Source organism: Rattus norvegicus, chromosome 8 (assembly GCF_021556685.1).
Source record: "Rattus norvegicus strain SHRSP/BbbUtx chromosome 8, alternate assembly SHRSP_T2T, whole genome shotgun sequence".
NCBI classification, from domain to species: Eukaryota; Metazoa; Chordata; class Mammalia; order Rodentia; family Muridae; genus Rattus; species Rattus norvegicus.
In genome coordinates, this window is record NC_141541.1 from 78,001,607 (window position 1) to 78,020,809 (window position 19,203).

Here is a 19,203-nt window from a genome sequence, read left to right on the forward strand (position 1 = left end):
GGAGCCAGATCTCCTGGAATTGGAGTCACAGAGAGTTGTGAGGTACCATGTGGGTTTGGGAATTGAACCAGAAAATTTGGGATTGGGTTTCCCGTAGCATATTTTTTACCACCCGGAGCTGGAGGAGGCTGAGGTTACTTATGTCTTCCTGTATTAGGTAGTGCTCTATTGCTATGAAGAGAAACCACGACCAAGCAACTCTTATTTTTTGTTTTTAAAGCATTTCATTGGGGCCGGCTTACAGTTTCAGAGGTTTAGTCCAGTATCATCATGGTGGGGAGCATGGCAGCACGCAGGCAGACTGTGTGCTGAGGAAGTAGTGAACAGTACTGGATCTGGACCTGCAGGCAGTAAGAGAGAGCAGCTGGGCTGGGCCTGTGCTCCGGAAACGTCAAAGCCCGCCCCCAGTGACACACTATTTCCAACAAGGCCACGCCCCTTAATCCTTTCAAATAGTGCTGCCCCTCAGGGACCAAGCATTCAAATCTATGAGCTTATGGGGGCATTCTCCTTCAAACCATCATACCTCCCTTCCGTGTATCTTCTAGAATCTTCACTTCCTGTTGGTCGGCAACTTCCCCTTGCAGGCCCTGCCCCATCTTCTTTGGCCCAGCCTTTTCCCATCAGAATCTCTATCTTCCCACCTTGTTTGTCGGACAAGATGGTGGCCACGTGCGCCTCTTCATTTCTAGCATCTGGGGCCGGGGAAGCACCTTTCTTTGTTATTTCTTACAAGATTGGCTGCGTCTCAGAAAAGTTTGAGTAGTTTGGTGCCATTTTAGAAGTGGTCTGGGTTGCCTGATTTCTCTGGGACAGTTAGCTAGGACTAGTACCCAAAACTCGGTTGTGGAGGATGACAGGGGCCGTAAGGAGGGACACCTTCACTATGAATTAGCAACAGCTGGTCAAACCCTGGAGAATGAGGTAGACTTCAGAGAAAGATGTTCAAAAATTGACATTATTTTACATGTTAGTCAGATTTAGAGCACTGTGGAAGGATGAGGCATTGCATCCAATGTCTGGCATAGTCACATGCACACTGCACTTTTATTCTCTGCAGATGGATGTTCAACTTTCCTTCCCACTCTTCCCTCCATGCCTTTTTCTTTGTAGAAGCAAAACTCTGCTCTGTGAACCACGGGAGGCCAGGTGTCTGCAGGAAATGGCACGTGGCTTCAAAACACGTCCACGCTGGCTTCACCCTCAAGGCAGCGGACTGTTGTGAAGAAAGGATCAGACATGCTCCCAGGGAGTTCCAAACTGTGGTGAACAGAGGGAAGAGGCTCGAGTCAGAATTGTGGCTTTTAATTTTTAATTTTATCAACTGTGATTTCATTGTCTGAACAGCTCAGAAGGTAAGTCTCTTGTTCCACATTGGAAATGCCCTTGACACCCACCAAAGAACAAGATACCCTTTCTTAAGTCCTGGGAGCTAGTTACAGGATTAAACAAAAAGCCAGGACCAAATGTGCTTTAAAGTAAAAACATTGCTGAACAAAAAGACTACTTTCACCTCAAAGGGAGTAAAACATAGTTTATTCTCGAGTCAAATATGAGTAGTCATAGCAAGGGAACACAGATTTAGGCTATCCCTAATGCCATGTCCCAGTGTGGTAACAGTTCATGAAGTCTGTATAGTAATGGTACAAGAAAACTATCAACCAAAGTTTTTAAAATTTTTATTACATACATGTATCTATCTGTCTGTCTGTCTCTATCTGTCTGTCTGTCTGTCTGTCTATCTATCTATCTATCTAGGGGTGGGTTCAAGGGAGTACTGAGGATTGAACTTAGGCTGTCAAGCTTGGTGGCTGGCTCCTTCATCTGGTAAACTGTCACAGTGACCCTCAAGGTACTTTAAAACTATATTGGTGGAAACATCAGGTAGGGAGGTAGGGAGGCCAAGTGGGAAGTCTCTGCTATAGGGCTCAGTTGCTAGCTGTTTCCATTCTCAGCCTTGGTGATGGTGGAAGCCGAGAGGTCTATGCATACATTCCAAGAAATAACCAAGTGGGCATGAGAATAGATGCTGGGTCTCACTCAGAGGTGGGCAACGAATGGGGCTAAGCGAAGCTGTAGCCAAGCCAGCTCCGGATACGCTGCATTCTAATTCTACAGAAGCACAGAAGACAAACTCAATCACTCGTGTAGAATCTTTACACGGGTGTGACCGTTTTTCTGGGAATCTGTTTATAATGTGTCATATCCAGTAGTCGGAGCAATGTCCTGGGTCAGAGCAGAGATTCCACAGCCACACTGTGTTTGGAGGTCTAGTCCAACCATCCTTCGCTACCGGGACTGTGTGTTCCCTCCTTTATTGAGGGAAGTAACAACAGATGCACTTGTGGTCCAAGGCCTTGAATGAGACAGAAGCACATCCACCACTCACACCCTCAGTGAGACCGGACACCATATGTGAACACCGGTTTTACATTCAGGGACCCCAGAGAAAGTCCAAAATAAGATTGGAGTATTTGAGAATTATGTGAGATTGTATCCCAAATTGTGTGTATGTGTGAAACAATATTTGTTTAAATTAAGATTCTTTTGGAATTCAGCGCAGTCCAAATAGGTCTCAGAGCTCAGGTACAGTTCAAACGGTGTTCCTCAGGAGCTGGCATTTGTCCCTGGCTGTAACTCAGCCATACTGGAGTGGCACTTCCACATTTGTACGGAAGAAACCGTGCTCATTAAGAAAATCCAGAAGGTCGCGTGATAATTTCTACCAAAGGCCACTAATGCCATTCTTCTTCCCTGGGTGACATCATTGCCAGGTGAGCCTCCTGACTTCTATGATGACCTGTGGAAAGACTAGGGATCCAGTTTCTATCCGAGAGTGTAGACTGTCCTCTTCCCGGGAGATCAGGGGGTCTTGGTGAAACCTGTGGATGCTTGTTTGGGAATCATGACTCTCTTTCCTTCTCTCCTTCCCCTCTTGCCTTAGTCTGGGCATCTGGAATATGGAAGGACTGTGGATGTGTAAATGTTAACCCCATTTCTGTGTCATCTGCATCACAATGACATTGACGAAGAAAGCTATTTCCTTGTTCCCTCACCTTTCATCTCCGAGGCCTCCTGACATATGCAAACATGTTTATCCAGCCCTGGGTCCACAGCATTTGCACACAAAGCTGTTTGGGACTCTCCCTTTTGGTAATATATTTAACTCAAAGGAAAGCCTAGTCAGATGGTGGGCAGACAGTAGATAGGAACCTGAGGAAAGGCTAATGAGCTCTCCTGTGATTCCCAGAGAGGACTGAGACTCATTAAGTCTCATTTCCTGGGCAAGTCCACACAGGGAGAAGAAAATAACCACAGTGAAAGCCTGAGAACTTATTGCCTTCAGATTTCGGAAAGTCTGTAAGTGCAGCAACATGGTAATCAGGGCAAACATCGGAAGCGTCTAATTAGATTCTCTGAAATATTTAATTAGGCACTGTATCCATGTTTTGTTATGTTCTGTAAGGAACTGACTCCATACCAGGGAGGGTCCATACACCAAGAGAGGCTGGGTTTTGGTTAGATTCAATTCCTATCACCCACCTCCAGCCTTGTCTCTAAAGCTCATGCTTTGACTATAACCATGGTTAGAAGAATCACCTGCAGTTATGATTTAAGTCTAGAGGTCCATGGACAGGATGCTGAGAGACCAAATTTTGGGGTTCAAACACCGTCTTAGAGAACCTGACATAAGTTTGAACTCAGGTAAACTAACAGGCCAGTATCTAGCATCAGTTTCCAAGTTACCCTGTCCCCCAACCTCCAAACAAAACTGGAGCCTAACTTCAGTTTCTAGGGTAACTTCAACAAGACCTATATCTCCGGGTTAGTCTCCACCAATGTTTCCAGGTTAATCCCCAACAAGCCTGTCCCCTGCCTAACAACCACCAATGCAGAGGGAAGCAGATATTACGTTTACGGTTTGGCTCCCAGCACCAGCCAATGATGCTAAAGGCCACAGTAGCCCTCCAATTAGATGCTTGCTAGGCTAGAGACACTCACCCCGCCCCCACCCCGCCCCCACCCCGCCCCCACCCCACCCCCACCCGCGCCTGTTGCTTTCTATAAAACCTTGCTGGGATAGATGTTCGAGACTCCTTTCCACCAAACCCTCCGTACTTGTTGGCGGTGGGCTGAGCCTGAACTAGTTTGAATAAAGACCTCGGTGCGATTGCATCGGATCCGCTCCTGACTGGTCTTTTGGGGTTCATTAATATTTCCTTGGCACTATAATGCCTCATGAAAAAGGTACCCCAGACAGACTCGTTGTGGCTAAGGAGTGTATGTGCTGGAGAAACACATCCGGGTGAGTAAGGCCAATCCACATCTTACACCATGCATGTGTTAAGTATGTAATATTTGAAGCTGTTCGTCTCTTAAGGTCACAGCTATTTAATACAATATAGTGGGCAGGCTGCACCAAAAGGAAGGGATGAGAATCTTAGTTCACTTCAGCAAAAGTAAGTGAGGGACACTGGTATATTTTCCTAATTTAAAAAAAATGAACATTAAGACAAGCTAGACATGGAGACATAGGCGTGCAACCCCAACACTTTGGATACTGAGGTTAGGAAGACCATTAAGTTTAAAGTCAACCTCGGTTACTTAGCAAACATTGTCTTATACAACAAAGTAAAATGATTCAATTTTTTTAAAAAAATTAAAAACATTATTTTATTTTATTTTATTTTATGTTCTTTGCCTGCATGTCTGTGCACTGCTTGTGTTCCTGGTACATGAGGAGGCCAGGAGAGGGCGTCAGATCCCCGGAGCTGAAGTTACAGATGGTCGGGAGTCATCAGGTGGGTGTTGGGAATCAAACATGGGTCCTCTGGAAGAGTAGCCAATCCCTTGACAACTGACCATCTCTCCAGCCCCAATTTCAGCGTCTTAAATTAATCAATAAGTTAATTAATTATAGGTATGATGTAATGTACCCCAGGCTAGCCTCGTATTTACTGAGTAGCTCAGAATTACCTTAGACTTCTGATCCTGAGTACTGGGAAAGCAGACGTGCATTTCCATGCCTGATTTATGTGTTCTGGGGATCCAACTCATGGCTGAAAGCATGCTAGACAGGCATTTTATCAACTGAGCTGCAGCCCCAGTCCCTAGATGTCCTTAATATTCATAAAATTCATGCTTAATATAATCAATGTAGTATCTTGCTTTCTCTCTAAATAGATGTTCCTGAGTCAGTAATTAGCATGTCGTGCAAAGGCAGGAGCTCCTCTTCACTCCCTTAAGGTTGGAAGGTCTTTCCTCAAACTTGTTTGCATTTTGGTTCATAAATTCACCATGGCTAAATTTCTAATACTGGTTGGGAAGGGGGGAGACAATGTTTTAATTGCTCAAGCTGCAGAAAACTTAAACTTGATCCATGGCTGGGCTAGCCCAGAGCTGGGGCAAACCCCCAAAGAAATTGTTGCAGGTGGGAGGAACTCCAAACCAATGCCAGGGCAGATGAGAAGTTGGAGGTCTGGCCAAGGCCAAAGGTCAAGTCAGAAAAGGAAGCAGTTCCACTCAGAGGGAGGTGGATCTCAGAGGCAGAGACCAGAGAGAATACCAAGAATAAAACCTTCTGGTAGGGCAGGAGAGAGAGATATAGCTCAGTAGGTAAGACCTCTTGTCATGTAAGGCTGATGAACTGGAGTTCCATGCTTCCACCCCCCATAAAAAGTCAGAGGCAGTGGCATGTACCTGTAATTTCAACACTCTAATAGCAAGATGGGAACAGAGACAGGAGAACCAGCTGCTTGCTTTGAGTATGCCGTGCACTAGCAAGAAACAAGAGAGCTTGCTTCAAGCAAGAAGAGCCAACTCCTGAAAATTGTCCTGTAAGCCGTGGCACATGCATGAGTGCACACACACACACACACACACACACACACACTCACATACATGTGTACACACTTGCACATACACACACATAAATGCATGTGCACACACATGCACACACTCTCACACAAACTTGCACACACATTTACAACATCTGCACACATGCTCACACACACTTGCACACACATATGCACACAGGTGTACACACTCGGAGTTGAAAAGAGCTTTTTGTTCCTTCACAGTGTGAGAACAGGGCAACCAGAGACAAGGCACCATCCCTGGAGCCGAGAACAGTCCTCACCAGGCACCAGATCCTTCCAGCACCTGCATCTTGGACCTCACAGACTTTAGAAGTACAAAAAAGAAAAAGGTCTTCAACCCACTCTGTCTCTCACACCTTTGCCCAGCCTATACCAAAGCTTTAGGCCGCTGTCAGGTCTTTCTTCCTAGCGAGCTGTCTTGCTTTCCCTCCCAAGGGACCACGTCAAGGCAAACCAAGGTAGAAAAATATCTTCCCTTTCCCATCTTTCTCAAGTGCGTGACAAGAGAAAATGAAGGTACGCTGAGGCCCACATGGGACTGTGAGTGGACGGAGCTTCCCATAAATCTTCATTCATGACTTCAATGGAAGGGGAGACGGTATGCCACTGGATCTACCAACACCATCCATTACTTTTTCAGAAGATGCGGGCCGCTGTCCAGCCTTTCACCCTCTCTGAATTTCTTCTTTTAGAGTCACCTCCGTTGTCCTTGCTGTACCTGTCTGTGTACAGCTGTCCTCTCCCTATGCACCCTGCATTCTTATTTGAAACTCCTACAACTTTGAAAACTTTGTTCTGAAAACAAGTGTCTGGGTGTACACACGTCCTTTTAATCAAGTAGGTCCTGGTCCTGAGTTGAAACTGGTCTTTAGTTCCAAAGGAACATTAGTAACTATTTTGAATGGTTTTTTTGTTTGTTTGTTTGTTTGTTTTTTGTTAAGCAGAGGTTCTCTGTTTTAGCCCTGGTTGTCCTGGTATTTTAAAGTTTTACATTTTGGTTATGGGTATATGTGTTGATGTGATGATGATTTTTTTTTTTTTTTTTTTTGCATCTTCTCCGCTGAGCAAAGGTAGGCTTGCTGCATGGAATTGCTCAGCCTTACATGTTCTTAGGCACAGCAGAATGTCTTTGGTAGTCGGTACTTGGAGCAGTCCCAGAGAATCCAGATGTGTATGTCATCGGCTCTGGAAGTTCAAGGGAAGGAAATGCTGGAAATGCTAAACCAGACTCTAAAAGCACAGACTTTGTAGGTTGTATCTTAGACGACCGAGAGTCTGCTCACATTCTGCCGGGATGACAGATTGTGGTCCGTCACTTCCTGCAGGTTCAGAACATAGTGGAATTCTTATTGGGAAGGAGCACGGCGACACTCCCTCTGTAGCCAAGCCTTGCAGATCTGGAAGGTCTCGGATATTTCTGCCCCCCGCCCCAACCCCAAGTTTGACATTCCCACGTGAATTTCTGCAATATAGAGTTGTGTCTCTTTTTCTCAACTCAGAATCAAGTCCTGTGTTTTAAACCAGCGCTCTGGAGCTCTGCACTGGGGTTCCATTTGCCATTAAGGACTCTAATGAGGAGGGACAGGCAATTATTATTATTTATTTCACTAATTAGCCAGATAATCATTCATTCTGAAACTATGCGGGGCTGGAGAGCTGTTCGGGTGCCCTTTGTCTGGTGTGGAATCGTTTTATTAACACCCCTCCCCAATTTTCCTTTTACTTAAAAAAATGAGCAGAGGCAGGGGCTGAGGAGGGGACGTTTTAAAGAGATGGAAAGATCAGTTCTGAGCCACCGAGACAATGCATCCAGGAGCCCCGAGTTCATAAAAACATCAGCCTTCAGTCTCTGAAGACATCATGCTTGATGATAACCATAAAACACGTTAGTGTGAAATAAATTGCTGTTCTATTCAAATCCTTAAACGTACCACTGTGGATGTCACCCGGAGAAATGTGAGTCTTTCCCCCAGTGCCGAGGCGTATTTTATCATAATTTGTGGGCTGGGTGACAACCTTATACACATGATCGCCTTTTCCTGCTCAGTTAGCTTGGCAAGGTCGGAGTCCTTTGGCCTCTTTTGAATGTAGGACTATTAAGAAAGGGAAGGATAACTGAACGGCGCAGAGAGGAAGCTGATTTTTCTTTACCAATGAAGAATTTTTCTTTCGAGGTGTTCGTTCTTAGGAAATTACCCTTTTAAAATTCTGAGTTAGTTTTCTTGGGGCCAATGTGACCATTACTGTTTTTTTTTTTTCTTGTTGATGTTGCTTTCCCCCAAGACTTCTGAGACGTTGGGGTTTCTTCTCAATATCATATAAGTGTAGCATTTGGTGGGAGTTTTACCATCAGAAAATTTAACGTAGATAATTACAATGAGAAATCGTTGGATATTTAATATAGTGGTTCTGTAGAGCAGTTGAAGGTATGGTTTTTGTTTTTTTGTGTTTGTGTTTTTGTTTTTGTTGTTGTTTGTTGTTTTTTGTTTGTTTGTTTGTTTGTTTGTTTTTTGCTGAGCTGAGTCTCTGGCCTGCTAGATTAGACCTACAAGTTCCATTGTTCCTTTGAATGAAGATGTCTATAACGCAGGTTTTACTCCTCCAGGGATGACAGAAGCCGGAGCCAAGGATCCAATGGAATGGAGGTAAAAGTGCAGCTCTTAGATGAAAAGCAGGCCTACCTGCCTGTGTTGATTACCTCCTCTCACATTACCCAAGGGGATTAACTCACAGAGAGAGCAGGTTTCTTGTGGCTCATAGATTCAGGTCTAGCCCCCATGACTGACCATGCTGCTTCAGGCACACAGCAGGAAGAAGCTCACAAAGGAGCCCATGGTCAGGAAGCAAAATCAGGAGTTTCAGGCTCCTCTAGTTCCCTTTAAAGGAAAGCTCTCAACGCCCTGAAGACCTGTCCCAAATCTCAGCTCTTCTTCAGGTAGTGTCGTCCTAGCAACCTGCTTTTGGCCCTCAGGCCTTTAGGGGACATTTATGATCCAAGCATACATAGCTCTTAGCTAGTGACCAAAACTGAAGGACAACCTTTCTGATCTCGACGCTCAGCAGATCAGCGTGAGGAACTTTCATGAGTCTCTCCCATTTGCGGACTCTTGCTTGTCTAGTAGTTTGGAAAAATGGCTTGGGAACTTCTTAAAAGTCATCAACATGGAACTCTCAAGTCTTGGGTAGCAAGTTCCAGGAACCTTTGTTTCTAGCTCTTTGCTCGTTACTGCAAACTTTCAGAAACTCTGTGACAGAGAAGTTGTTATACCCCAGGATCTTGGGGACACCGCAGATACTTCTGGTAGAGACAGAAGCAGGAACAACTTCCTCAGATATGTTATATTCATCTCCACGGTGATGAAATATTATCTGGACTGATAACTTTAAAAAATTCAGGAACCTGTAGAGCATTGAATATATAGACACTAATGCATTAATACTACAGTTAATATTTCTATTTTATACCAAAGGAAATCATGCAAACTTGGCTTGGGGCTGTGACTCAGTTGGTAGAGTGCTTGCCCGGGTTTCGTCCTGAGTAGAAAAACGGGCGTGGTGTTGTGCATCTGTGGCTCCAGCGTTCAGGAGGCGGAGGCAAAGGGGTCAGGACAACTTGACTACATAGTAAATTCAAAGTCATCCTTAGCTATGTAATGAGTTCAAAGCCAGCCTGGGGGTTGTCAGAATCTGTCAGAAGGAAGGAAGGAGGGAAGGAAGGGAGAGAGAGAGAAAGAGATAGACAGGAAAGGGGGAGAGAGAGAGATAAATTAAGAGATGTTACCCTACCTAAAAGTGTGATACAGTTACCAAGTACTGCTATAATATTGTGCTGGCCTATGAACAAATAATTCAAAAAACAAACAAAAAAAAAAAAGTCTGCTGTATTCCTGAGATCACTTTCAGGAGGTCCATGGGAAGGAAATTTTAAAAGAAAATCAGTGAAGCTGCATTTTAAACACATTTTCAACAACTGCCACTTCTCTTCAAGGTCATCTTATCAAGTTACAGGAGCTGCCTGGTGACAGGAAATACAGATCTGTGCCTGCGATCGGCTCCTACCTAGCCACTTGGAGGGAATTCTGTGGTGGCTGTTTACTACAGGCCAGAGCAGGAGCTAAACCTGACTGAGAGACCCAGAAGCCTATGAAGCAGCAGAGTTGGAGCAAATGAGCTGGGCCGTGCTGGGAGTGACTCTCATACTCCACCCTCTCCCCTTTCTCTTCCCACCACACGTACACTGAACGTTCTTGTTAGTCATCACCTAGTTCCAGTTCTGTGGCTGTGACTGACTGTCTTGACAATACACAGCTTAGGGGACCAAAGGACTCATTTTAGCTCTCAATTCCAATCCGTAGTACATCATTGTAGGGAAGTCATAGTTGCAGGAGCCTGAGACCATGGCTCACATCAGACCCTCAGTCAGGAGGAGATTGAATAAATATATGCATGTTTAGTGCTCAGCTAGCTTCTCTACTCTCACACAGTCCAGGACTCCAAACCAATGGTGCTGCCCACCTCAGGCTAGGGCCTCCCACATCAGTTAAGGCAAGGAACACAATCCCACACAGATGACAAGCCCATGGGCCAACCTGATCTAGATAAACCTTCCCCGAGACTCTCTTCACAGGTGAATCTAGGTTGTAGCCAGATGACAGTCAAAGCTGTCTGTCACAAGGAGAATACTCGTTTGTGGCTGATGCTCAGTTAACACTGGATTTCAACTAAGCAACAAGGACTATTAGTGTATGTATGTCCCAATGTATAGAATATACGCTTAAAATTACTTATTTATCAGCGAAATATAAGTGACAAAAATCTATTTCTGATGTCTGTATATGAATGTATGTGTGTGTATGTATGAATACGTATGTTTGTGTAGATGTTTGTGTGTGTGTGTGTGTGTGTGTGTGTGTGTGTGTGTGTGTGTATTTGGAGATCAGAATTCAACCTTTGGTGTCATTCCTCAGGGACCATCTACCTTTTATTATTTTATTAGATGCCATGGCACACGTGTGGAGGTCAAAGGACAACTTTGGGGAGTCTGCCCTCCATGCCCAGAATGTGGGTCTTGGGGATTGAACTCAGGTTGTCAGGCTTGACTGCAACTGCCTTTACTCAGTGAGCTGGCCCCGCCTTGCTTTTATGGAATGGGGTCTCTCATGGCTGAGGCTTAGACGAGGCTGCCCGGATAGTGAGCCCCTTGGATCCTCTTGTCTCTATTTTCCCAGTCTGAGGATTACAGGCTCGCCCCATTGTGCACAGCTTTCCCCCTCTTCCTCCTGTGGGTGTGGGGGATCGAACTCAGATCCTCAGGCCTGCCTGGCAAGCACTTTACCAACTGAGCCTCTGCCCCAGGCCTAAAACACTTACTGGTTTTACCAGAAATGTAAGTAGGAATCCTTTACTCTATATGCCAACTCTCAACTTGCTCATTTTATTTCTTTAAAGAAAAACGTAGAGCGGAAAATGACAATGAAATAAAGAATGAAAAAATTGTTACAGTTGGCCCGTTGATTGTGGCTTATGCCGTGACGTGAATCCCAGCACTTAGGAGGTAGCAGTAGGCAGATCTCTGTGAGTTCCAGGACAGCCAGGGCTGTTACACAGAAAAACCCAGTCTTGAACCCCTCATCACCCCAAAGGTTACAGTTGTGTTCTCTGCCCTCAGGAACCGGGTGTCATTTGCACACATTCTTAGTAGCTGCATCCTGCCCTCTCTTGTTCACTGAGTTTGAAGAGGGAGACCCCAACATCAGGATTAGCGAGACTTAAATTCACAGCTCTAAAGCCCATGCTTCTTCCACAGCCTTGTCAACATCTGGCAGAAACTATTTTAAAACTTTAAACCTTCCTATTCTGGTTAATTCCAACCCTTCTATTCAACACAGCCCAGAACAATGGTTTCCAACCTGTTGGTAGCAACTCCTTTTGAGGGGAAGGGGGTCAAACAACTCCTTCACATGGCTCACCCATCAGACACACTGCATATAAGCTATTTACATTATGATTCATAACAGTAGCCAAAGGACAGTTAGAAAGTAGCAACAAGAAAGAATTTTATGGTTGAGAGTCACCACAGCATGCAGAACTATATTAAGTGGTCACAGCATTAGGAAGGATGAGAACCACTATTTTAGAATTATCTAAGAGAGGAATTGTCTAGATCAAATTGGCCTGTGGACATGTCTCCTTGTGGGATAATTATCTTGATTGTCAACTGATGTGTGTGGCAGGCGATTCCAGGGAGGGGCATGCGGGGGGTGGGGTGGGGGGAATCCCACTGTGGGCAGCACCATTCCCTGAGCAGGGGTTCCTGACATGTCTTTGAGAGCTAGCTCAGCATGGGTCCGTGGGCCAGCAAACATGGTCCCTCCATGGTTTCTGCTTCAAATTTCTGCTTGAGTTCCTTGCCCTGACTTCTTCCGGTGATGGACTGTGTGACCTGTAAGCTCACCCACACCCTTTCCCCCGCCTCATTTGCTTTCCATCTTGGTAAAATGATGGAACTACAGCATCTCCCCAACAAAAAAATCTAGACGTTAAGTCCCAGGGAAGCTCCAGATGCCTGGGGCTTCTTGGTTTCACAACTAGAGTTTTCATCGGAGTTGCCATCTCCGAGGTATTAAATTCAAGCTCACATACTGATAAACAGAGCCCTGAAGGGGTTGCCATGGAGTTACAAGCTCATCTCAGCTTTCCTGAGCCCCAGGGTCCACACGGCTTTGCTCCCAAGGTGCCCACGGGGGTCCCAGGGAGTTTCCCTATCCCTCCCACTCTTCTTTCACTTGAAAAATAACGAGGGATCAACAGAAAACAGCAGCGGCCTGGACAGTTTCAGTTCCAGGGTCCCAGGCATTTTGTTCTAAACGACAATATTTAACAACAAAATTGCTTCGTTTCGACCTCGTTGCGTTTCTTCAAGTGGGAGCCCTATAATTTAAAAATAATAAACGCAGCGGGCTGAGCATATTGCTTTCATTAATCCCGATGCTGCTTATTTTCAGTGCTTTTAAATTATTTGGGTGTGCTCAATAGATTTAGTTGAAGTGGAAGAAGAATCATTCAAATCTCACACCATTTGCAGCCATCAATTTATCTGCAGTTTTCCAGCCAAGTAACCGGACTTCAAAGTAGCATTGAGTTTGAATGATTTCCTACCCCCACCCCCACCCCCACCTCAGGCTGGTTTGAAACAGTGAATCACTCAAGTAAAAATGTCGGTGGAGGTGAAGGAGCCATAAACAAGAGCATCATAACCCCTGAATTATCAGCTGATGCGGGTGGCACAGATGTCATGTCACAGCATCTCAAGGGCACCCAGAGCGAGAGCGCAAACTTTCTGTCTCTCTCCAAAGTGAAGGGCAACAGTGAGACCGGCACTTTAACATTCCACTCCAGATCTTCCCGTGGTGTGAATTCCGGAAGACTTTGAAAAAGATCGGGGCCGGAAGGTCCAGCCTAACACAGCACTAAACAGTGAGTTCCCATACGTTTGAATTTCAGATGGTAGCTGAGTCATCAGGCTGGGAGACACCTCAGCGGGTGCTAGTGCCTGCTTTCCAAGCATGACTACCTGAATTTGAATCTCCTGTCCCTGTCAAAAAGCTGAGCTGCCTAGGTGCCCCTTAACCACAGCACTGTGGGAGGTAGAAACGGGATGGTCACTGGGCTTGATGGACACCAGTCAAGCTCCAGATTTATCAAGAGACTCTGTCTCTGGGGCACAAGGATAGAGTGGGACACCCAAGGTCCTCCTTTGTGCGCACTTACAGGTATGAGCGCTAGACCACACATGTCTGCATGCCACGCACCACACCATACCCCACCACACACACACACACACACACACACACACACACACACACACACACAATCTTTGTAGTACAAGTTATGGCTTATACACTTGTATCCTACATATTTAACCCTTTGAGGAGCACCTTTGGGGAGCACCTCTGCATTCCTGTTGAGCCTCATGCTATTCTTCATACTTCTAAGACCATGACCAAATGGGACACGAATGTGCCAAGTGATCCCGTGAACTGGCCATTGTTCTACACGATTCCCATTTACAATCATTCAAGCTTCACGACAACCTGTCCCTTGGGTGTTCTATCTGCTCACCTCGCAAACGCAGGGAAGTGACGTTTCAAGGGCCCTTATCAGCCATCATACGCTGATGAGTGTTGGTGCGTACAAAAGTTTTTGCGATTCTATCACAGTTATGATTTCTAAGGAAGTGTGAAGAGACAGCCAGCTGCAGAAAAAGGTTATGCATGGTTATCGTCCTTGGCTGTAGGGTGACCTCAAGGCCAGCCTGGGCTACACTAGGCTCTGCCTCTAATGAGTGAATGAATGAATGATCCACATGTAGACATGAAATCATGGTGAGGTTTGGCAGCATGTGCCTAGGTAGACGCAGCGCTCATAGTTTCAAAAGGACTTGTTATGAAAAGGAAACTCTCAACTACATTAGAAATACAAATGAATGCAAGGTGTGGGCCACAAAATGAATAGCTCAACAACACATAGAATGAGCGACAGCCCATCCCAGGCACTTGGTAGTTTCAAATTCATTACAACTGACATTTAAAGTTCATCATGGGTTGCCTAGGTTTCAGACTCAACTGTGGTTTGTTTGGGTTTTGGAATTGTGGATTTGCTGAAGAGTCTAGGCTGTTCCTAGTTGGGTAATGAGCAAACTGTGGGTAGCACAGGGCCCAGGAAGGGGATCTCACTGGAAACACTTTTTTAAAAGACCAGTGTATTTAAGGATTGAAAGATGATGGCACAGCATTTTGAGAAGACTCAAAAGCAGAGCACCCACCCGTCATGCTGCTTGCACATTTCTTTCCTGTTACTGATCTCTGAAGTGGCCAGAACTGGCAGACATTCCACAAGGCTTGTTAGAAATGAATTCATGGTTTCTGTCAGGGAGAAACTGCCTACCCTGAAGAAAAGGCAGCTGAGGGAAGGACACCCATCTTGCAATTCAAAGTAATTCCACCTTTTGTTTTCTTCTTAACTCAATAAGCAAGGTGTTACAGTGGGGTGCCTAGTGACCTTGTCTTATGCTATAATTACTCTCTTTGGTTCCCAAACCACTGGGGAATAGGGAATTGATTCATCCCATTCTGGAGTTAGGAGAACTTAAACTTGTCCTGAAAATCTATTATTATTGTTGTTGTTGTTGTTTAAGTTAATTTACTTTACATCCCAATTGTACTCCCTCCTCCCCGTTCCACCCTCTCACACTCTCTCCCCACATCCATCCCTCTTCCCCCTCTCGGCAGAAAAGGGAAGGTCTCCATGGATATCAAACAACCTTGGGATATCAAGTTGCTGTAAGACTAGGCACATCTTCTTCTATTGAAGATAGAAAAAGTAGCCCAGTTAGAAGAAAGGGATTCAAAGGCAGGCAATGTAGTCAGAGACAGCCCCTGTTCCCTGCTTTAGGAGTCCCACGTGAAGATCAAGCTGCACAAATGTTACATACGAACAAAAGGCTAGGTCTATCCCACGCATGCCCTCTGGTCGGCAGTTCCATCTCTGAGTCCCTATGGGCTCAGGTCAGTTGATTCTATAGGGTTTCTTATGGTAGATATACTGTGGTGGCAGTAAACTAAAAAACAACTGGCATGATAAGACTTGAGATCAAAGCCTTGTGATCCCTCTAAGAGGATGGTTGTCATATGGAAGGACTGTTGGCCACTCCTTCCACATTCAGTCAGGTAACAGCACTTCCCAAAAGGAAAACTAAGACTACTGAAATAAGAAAATGGTGTGTGTTGGCGATGTGGCTGAGTTGGTAGAATGCTTACCTTGAATGCACAAGGATCATGGGTTTGAAGCCCAGCACCAGATAAATCTCACCTATAAACCCAGTGCTTGGGAGGCTGGGGCAAGCAGATCAGGAGTTCAAGATCATCATCAACTACATATTGAGTTCTAGATAAGACTATATGAGACCCTATATCAAAATACACAAACATGTTGGGTGTGGTCTGCCTTTAATCCCAGTTCTTGGGAGGTAGAGACAAGGGTTCTCTATATGATTGAGGCTAGCCTGGTCTACATAGCTAGTTCCAAGGTAGACAGGGATACCTAGTAAAACCTTGTCTCAACACACACACACACACACACACACACACACACACACACACACACACACACCAATGCTAAGATTGAAGAGAATTCAACCTCAGCCTGAAAGCTGCCTTTGTAATTGTGCATAGGCTCAGGCTGGGCTGTGGAAAAGCTAGACACCCTAGCAAAGGGAAATGATTTACACTTGAAAGCCACAGCCGGTATGAAAATAAACATTGAATCAGTTTCTTCCTTTGAGTCCATGTTCCATTAGAATAACTACAGTAGGTGACATTTTTCACATTTTAATTGGTGTTTTGCTGATTTTATCAGAATTTCTGCTGATCAAAGCAAATTGGCTATTTATTTATTTTGTAACGAAGCTAACTGTTCCCTGCAAGTTTAATGTACTGTAATGAATTTTAAATATCCTCCTAGTTAGATTACAAAGTGTTTGAATCTAGGCATCTTTGTTACACTTAAATTATTAATTACTCAAATGGACAAAAGGTAACATTCGGAGAAAATGTCACATTTTAAGTGGATCTGGATTAGATGAAAGTGTTTTAAGAACCTTAAACTGTTTTAAGAAGAGCATATTTCCCTGCTTAACCCACTCGTACCTGCTTGGTTCTTAGACATATGATAAATACATTCATTATTAGTTTATTCTCAGTAGCTTACAGAACAATAAGTTTTTATGTTATTTACACTCCAGTGACTTTGGTTTAATTGGCTTCTTTTATGTTATTTATATAAATATAAATCATACTGGGTCTTAAGGTATTAATGATGCATTTTATGTTGTAGTGCTGTTTTTGTTCAGACCAACACTCCATAAATTCACATCGTCCATGGACGACAGCTGAGGAATGAATGATACAGGATCTCCTCCCAAAGTCGAAGGAAGCTAATTCTTCTGAATCTTACAGAACTCATGCCCGAAATGAAGGGCTCCACAGAATTACAATGCACTTACAGTTGAGTTAGCAAGTTAATTTATTCAGATATATCTGGGGAGCAATTCTCCAGTTCATGTGCTTGGGAAATGACAGACATTTTCTCCCACTGAAAGTTTATATGTTTTGTCAATTTGGCAAGATCTAGAATCACCTTGGAGCTGAATCTCTGCACATGGATGGATTTTCTAGGTTAGGTAAACTGAGATAGGAAGACCCACCACTTGTGTGAGAACACCCTTCCGTTGGCCCCGAATTTTATTCTACATACTAAGGAGAACAATGGTATTCATCCTTGTCTGGGTCCTGACCACATTCACACTGTGCCAGCTGCTTCTCCTGACGTCGTGACTTCCCCCACCATAATGGACTCTACCCCTGAACTGTGAGGCAGGTATCTTGTGGCAACCATGGGGGCAGTAGCTGGTGTCTATCTCCACCTCCCATGGGCACATCCATACATACTTCAAAACACTATGATGAGACAAAATAAAAATACCCACTTACAGAAGACTGGGCTTCGAGTCTTGGTCCTTCTGGTTGGCCCACTGTCTGCAAATCTCCCACAGCCTCTAGAGAGGATACCAAGTTCAGGAGGTTTGTTAAAATGCCTGACTCCACATAAGTTTATCCAGTTCTAGATTTCTCATTTATACTCACATTGGTTATTTTTCTCTCTGTTCCTGGGGTGTTTGTGCCACTTGCTTGTTTGGTCTTTTTGTCACTCCAACAAAATACCTGAGCAAAAGAATTTAGGGAAGAAGGACTTTGTTCATCTCCCTGCTTCAGAGTCTTTGTCCATCAGGGTGGAAATGCTGGCAGAGCCAAGTTCCCACCTCATGGAAGACAGAATGTAGAAAGGAAACGGAAAAAGGACCTAGCAAAAGATGGAGGCTTGTAGGTCATTCACCCAGTGACAGACCCCTTCCCTTAGGCCTTGTTTCCCAAAGTTTCTAGAAGCTCTCCAAATTTCACCAGCACAACTGCCAGTCCTTGAGCTCTTTGGACTCTTCATGGTCAAACCATAACTGAATGACAGTTGTCCTGTTGAGGAGCTCCTGAGGTGTTCTAATGGATTCATTTCCATTTCTATCTTTATAGGGTCAGTTTTCAAAGTGCTAGAAAAGTACTCCTGGCACAACGAGTATGCTTTCATGCAAAGTGCAAAGAATAAAGAAATGACTCCACATGGAACATCTTTACATTACAATTACTTTTATTGCTGGAAAGCTTAGGTCAAATCCCTTAGCCCCTCATACCTGCCTTCCCTATTTGTAAGATTGACATATGAAGTTCTTGCTCGGTGGGTAATTCCGAGAAACCAGTGAAGTGAGATTATGTGGAGTCTTTTCAGAGTCTTTTGTTCTCAAGAGTTTCTGGATGAATAGCTATTATTGTTGTCTATCTTTAGTGTAATCAGTCTACAGACTGTAGGGCAACCACAAGGCAGATAACTGGCATATTTTTAACTCAGATGGAAACCACTGTGAAAACAAAACAAAACAAAACAAGTATTTAGTGAGAATGATATCTCCATTAAGGAAAAGAATATTTGATATTGAAAGCAGTACTACCCAAGACACTAAAATGATAACCAGTGGGACACTGACCGATGCTTTCAGTATGAATTGGGTGCTCTTTACGGAACAGATTGGAGAAGCTGCTGGTGGAAGGAACGTCAAAGACATGGTTCATTGTGTCCACATCACAATTAATGGGGGAGCCTCATGCCACCAAGCCCATGAGTGTGGCTAGCTGCCTTGTTCTTAAATATATTTACATTTTTCCCTGCCCCAGCTCAGTGGTATAAATTGTTTGGGTATAGTGATCCACTTCACAGGTGAGATTACAGAGGTTCAGAATGGTGAAGAGGGTTTGCTTCAGGCAGACTTAGGCTTGGGTCTTCCCTTTGGAGGAGCTGTTTCCTGGGTAGTGAGTGGAACCTAACAACAGCAGCGAAGGATCATTGAAAGAGTTCATTGCGTCCCCTCAAGCGTCCTATGGGCAGGTGTTCTAGATCACAAGGGCTTGAATCACCAGCGGGCTCTGACCACTGTTCAGGTGTAATTCGTTAGCTCATCACAGGAAGTCTGGACATGGGCAGAGAAGAGCAGATGGATGAGAGGGTCAGGACAGCATAGTTTAGTCTTCCTGGTGGGGATTGGGGCGGTGCCACAGGAGGGCTATCTGCATGGAAAGATCCAGACCTATTACTACGAGTCTGGAATGTTTTTCAAAGTTATTCTGTTAATGAGCAAGAGAGCAGTTTGATTCTATCCACC

General features: G+C 44.6%; 1 protein-coding gene across 1 annotated transcript in view; it reads right to left on the reverse strand.

Moving 5' to 3' along the window:
• Nucleotides 1-1,019: 1,019 nt before the first annotated feature.
• LOC148004227 (uncharacterized) overlaps nucleotides 1,020-19,203 on the reverse strand; it is a 30,726-nt gene continuing 12,542 nt past the window's right edge. Inside the window, exons 2-4 of the mRNA XM_087564291.1 lie at nucleotides 17,582-17,659; nucleotides 17,429-17,493; nucleotides 1,020-1,260 (exon numbers count right to left, since the gene is read on the reverse strand). Of these exons, the coding sequence (XP_087420417.1) occupies nucleotides 1,176-1,260; nucleotides 17,429-17,493; nucleotides 17,582-17,659 (228 nt within the window). The 3' untranslated portion in view covers nucleotides 1,020-1,175. The remainder of the gene's footprint in view (nucleotides 1,261-17,428; nucleotides 17,494-17,581; nucleotides 17,660-19,203) is intronic.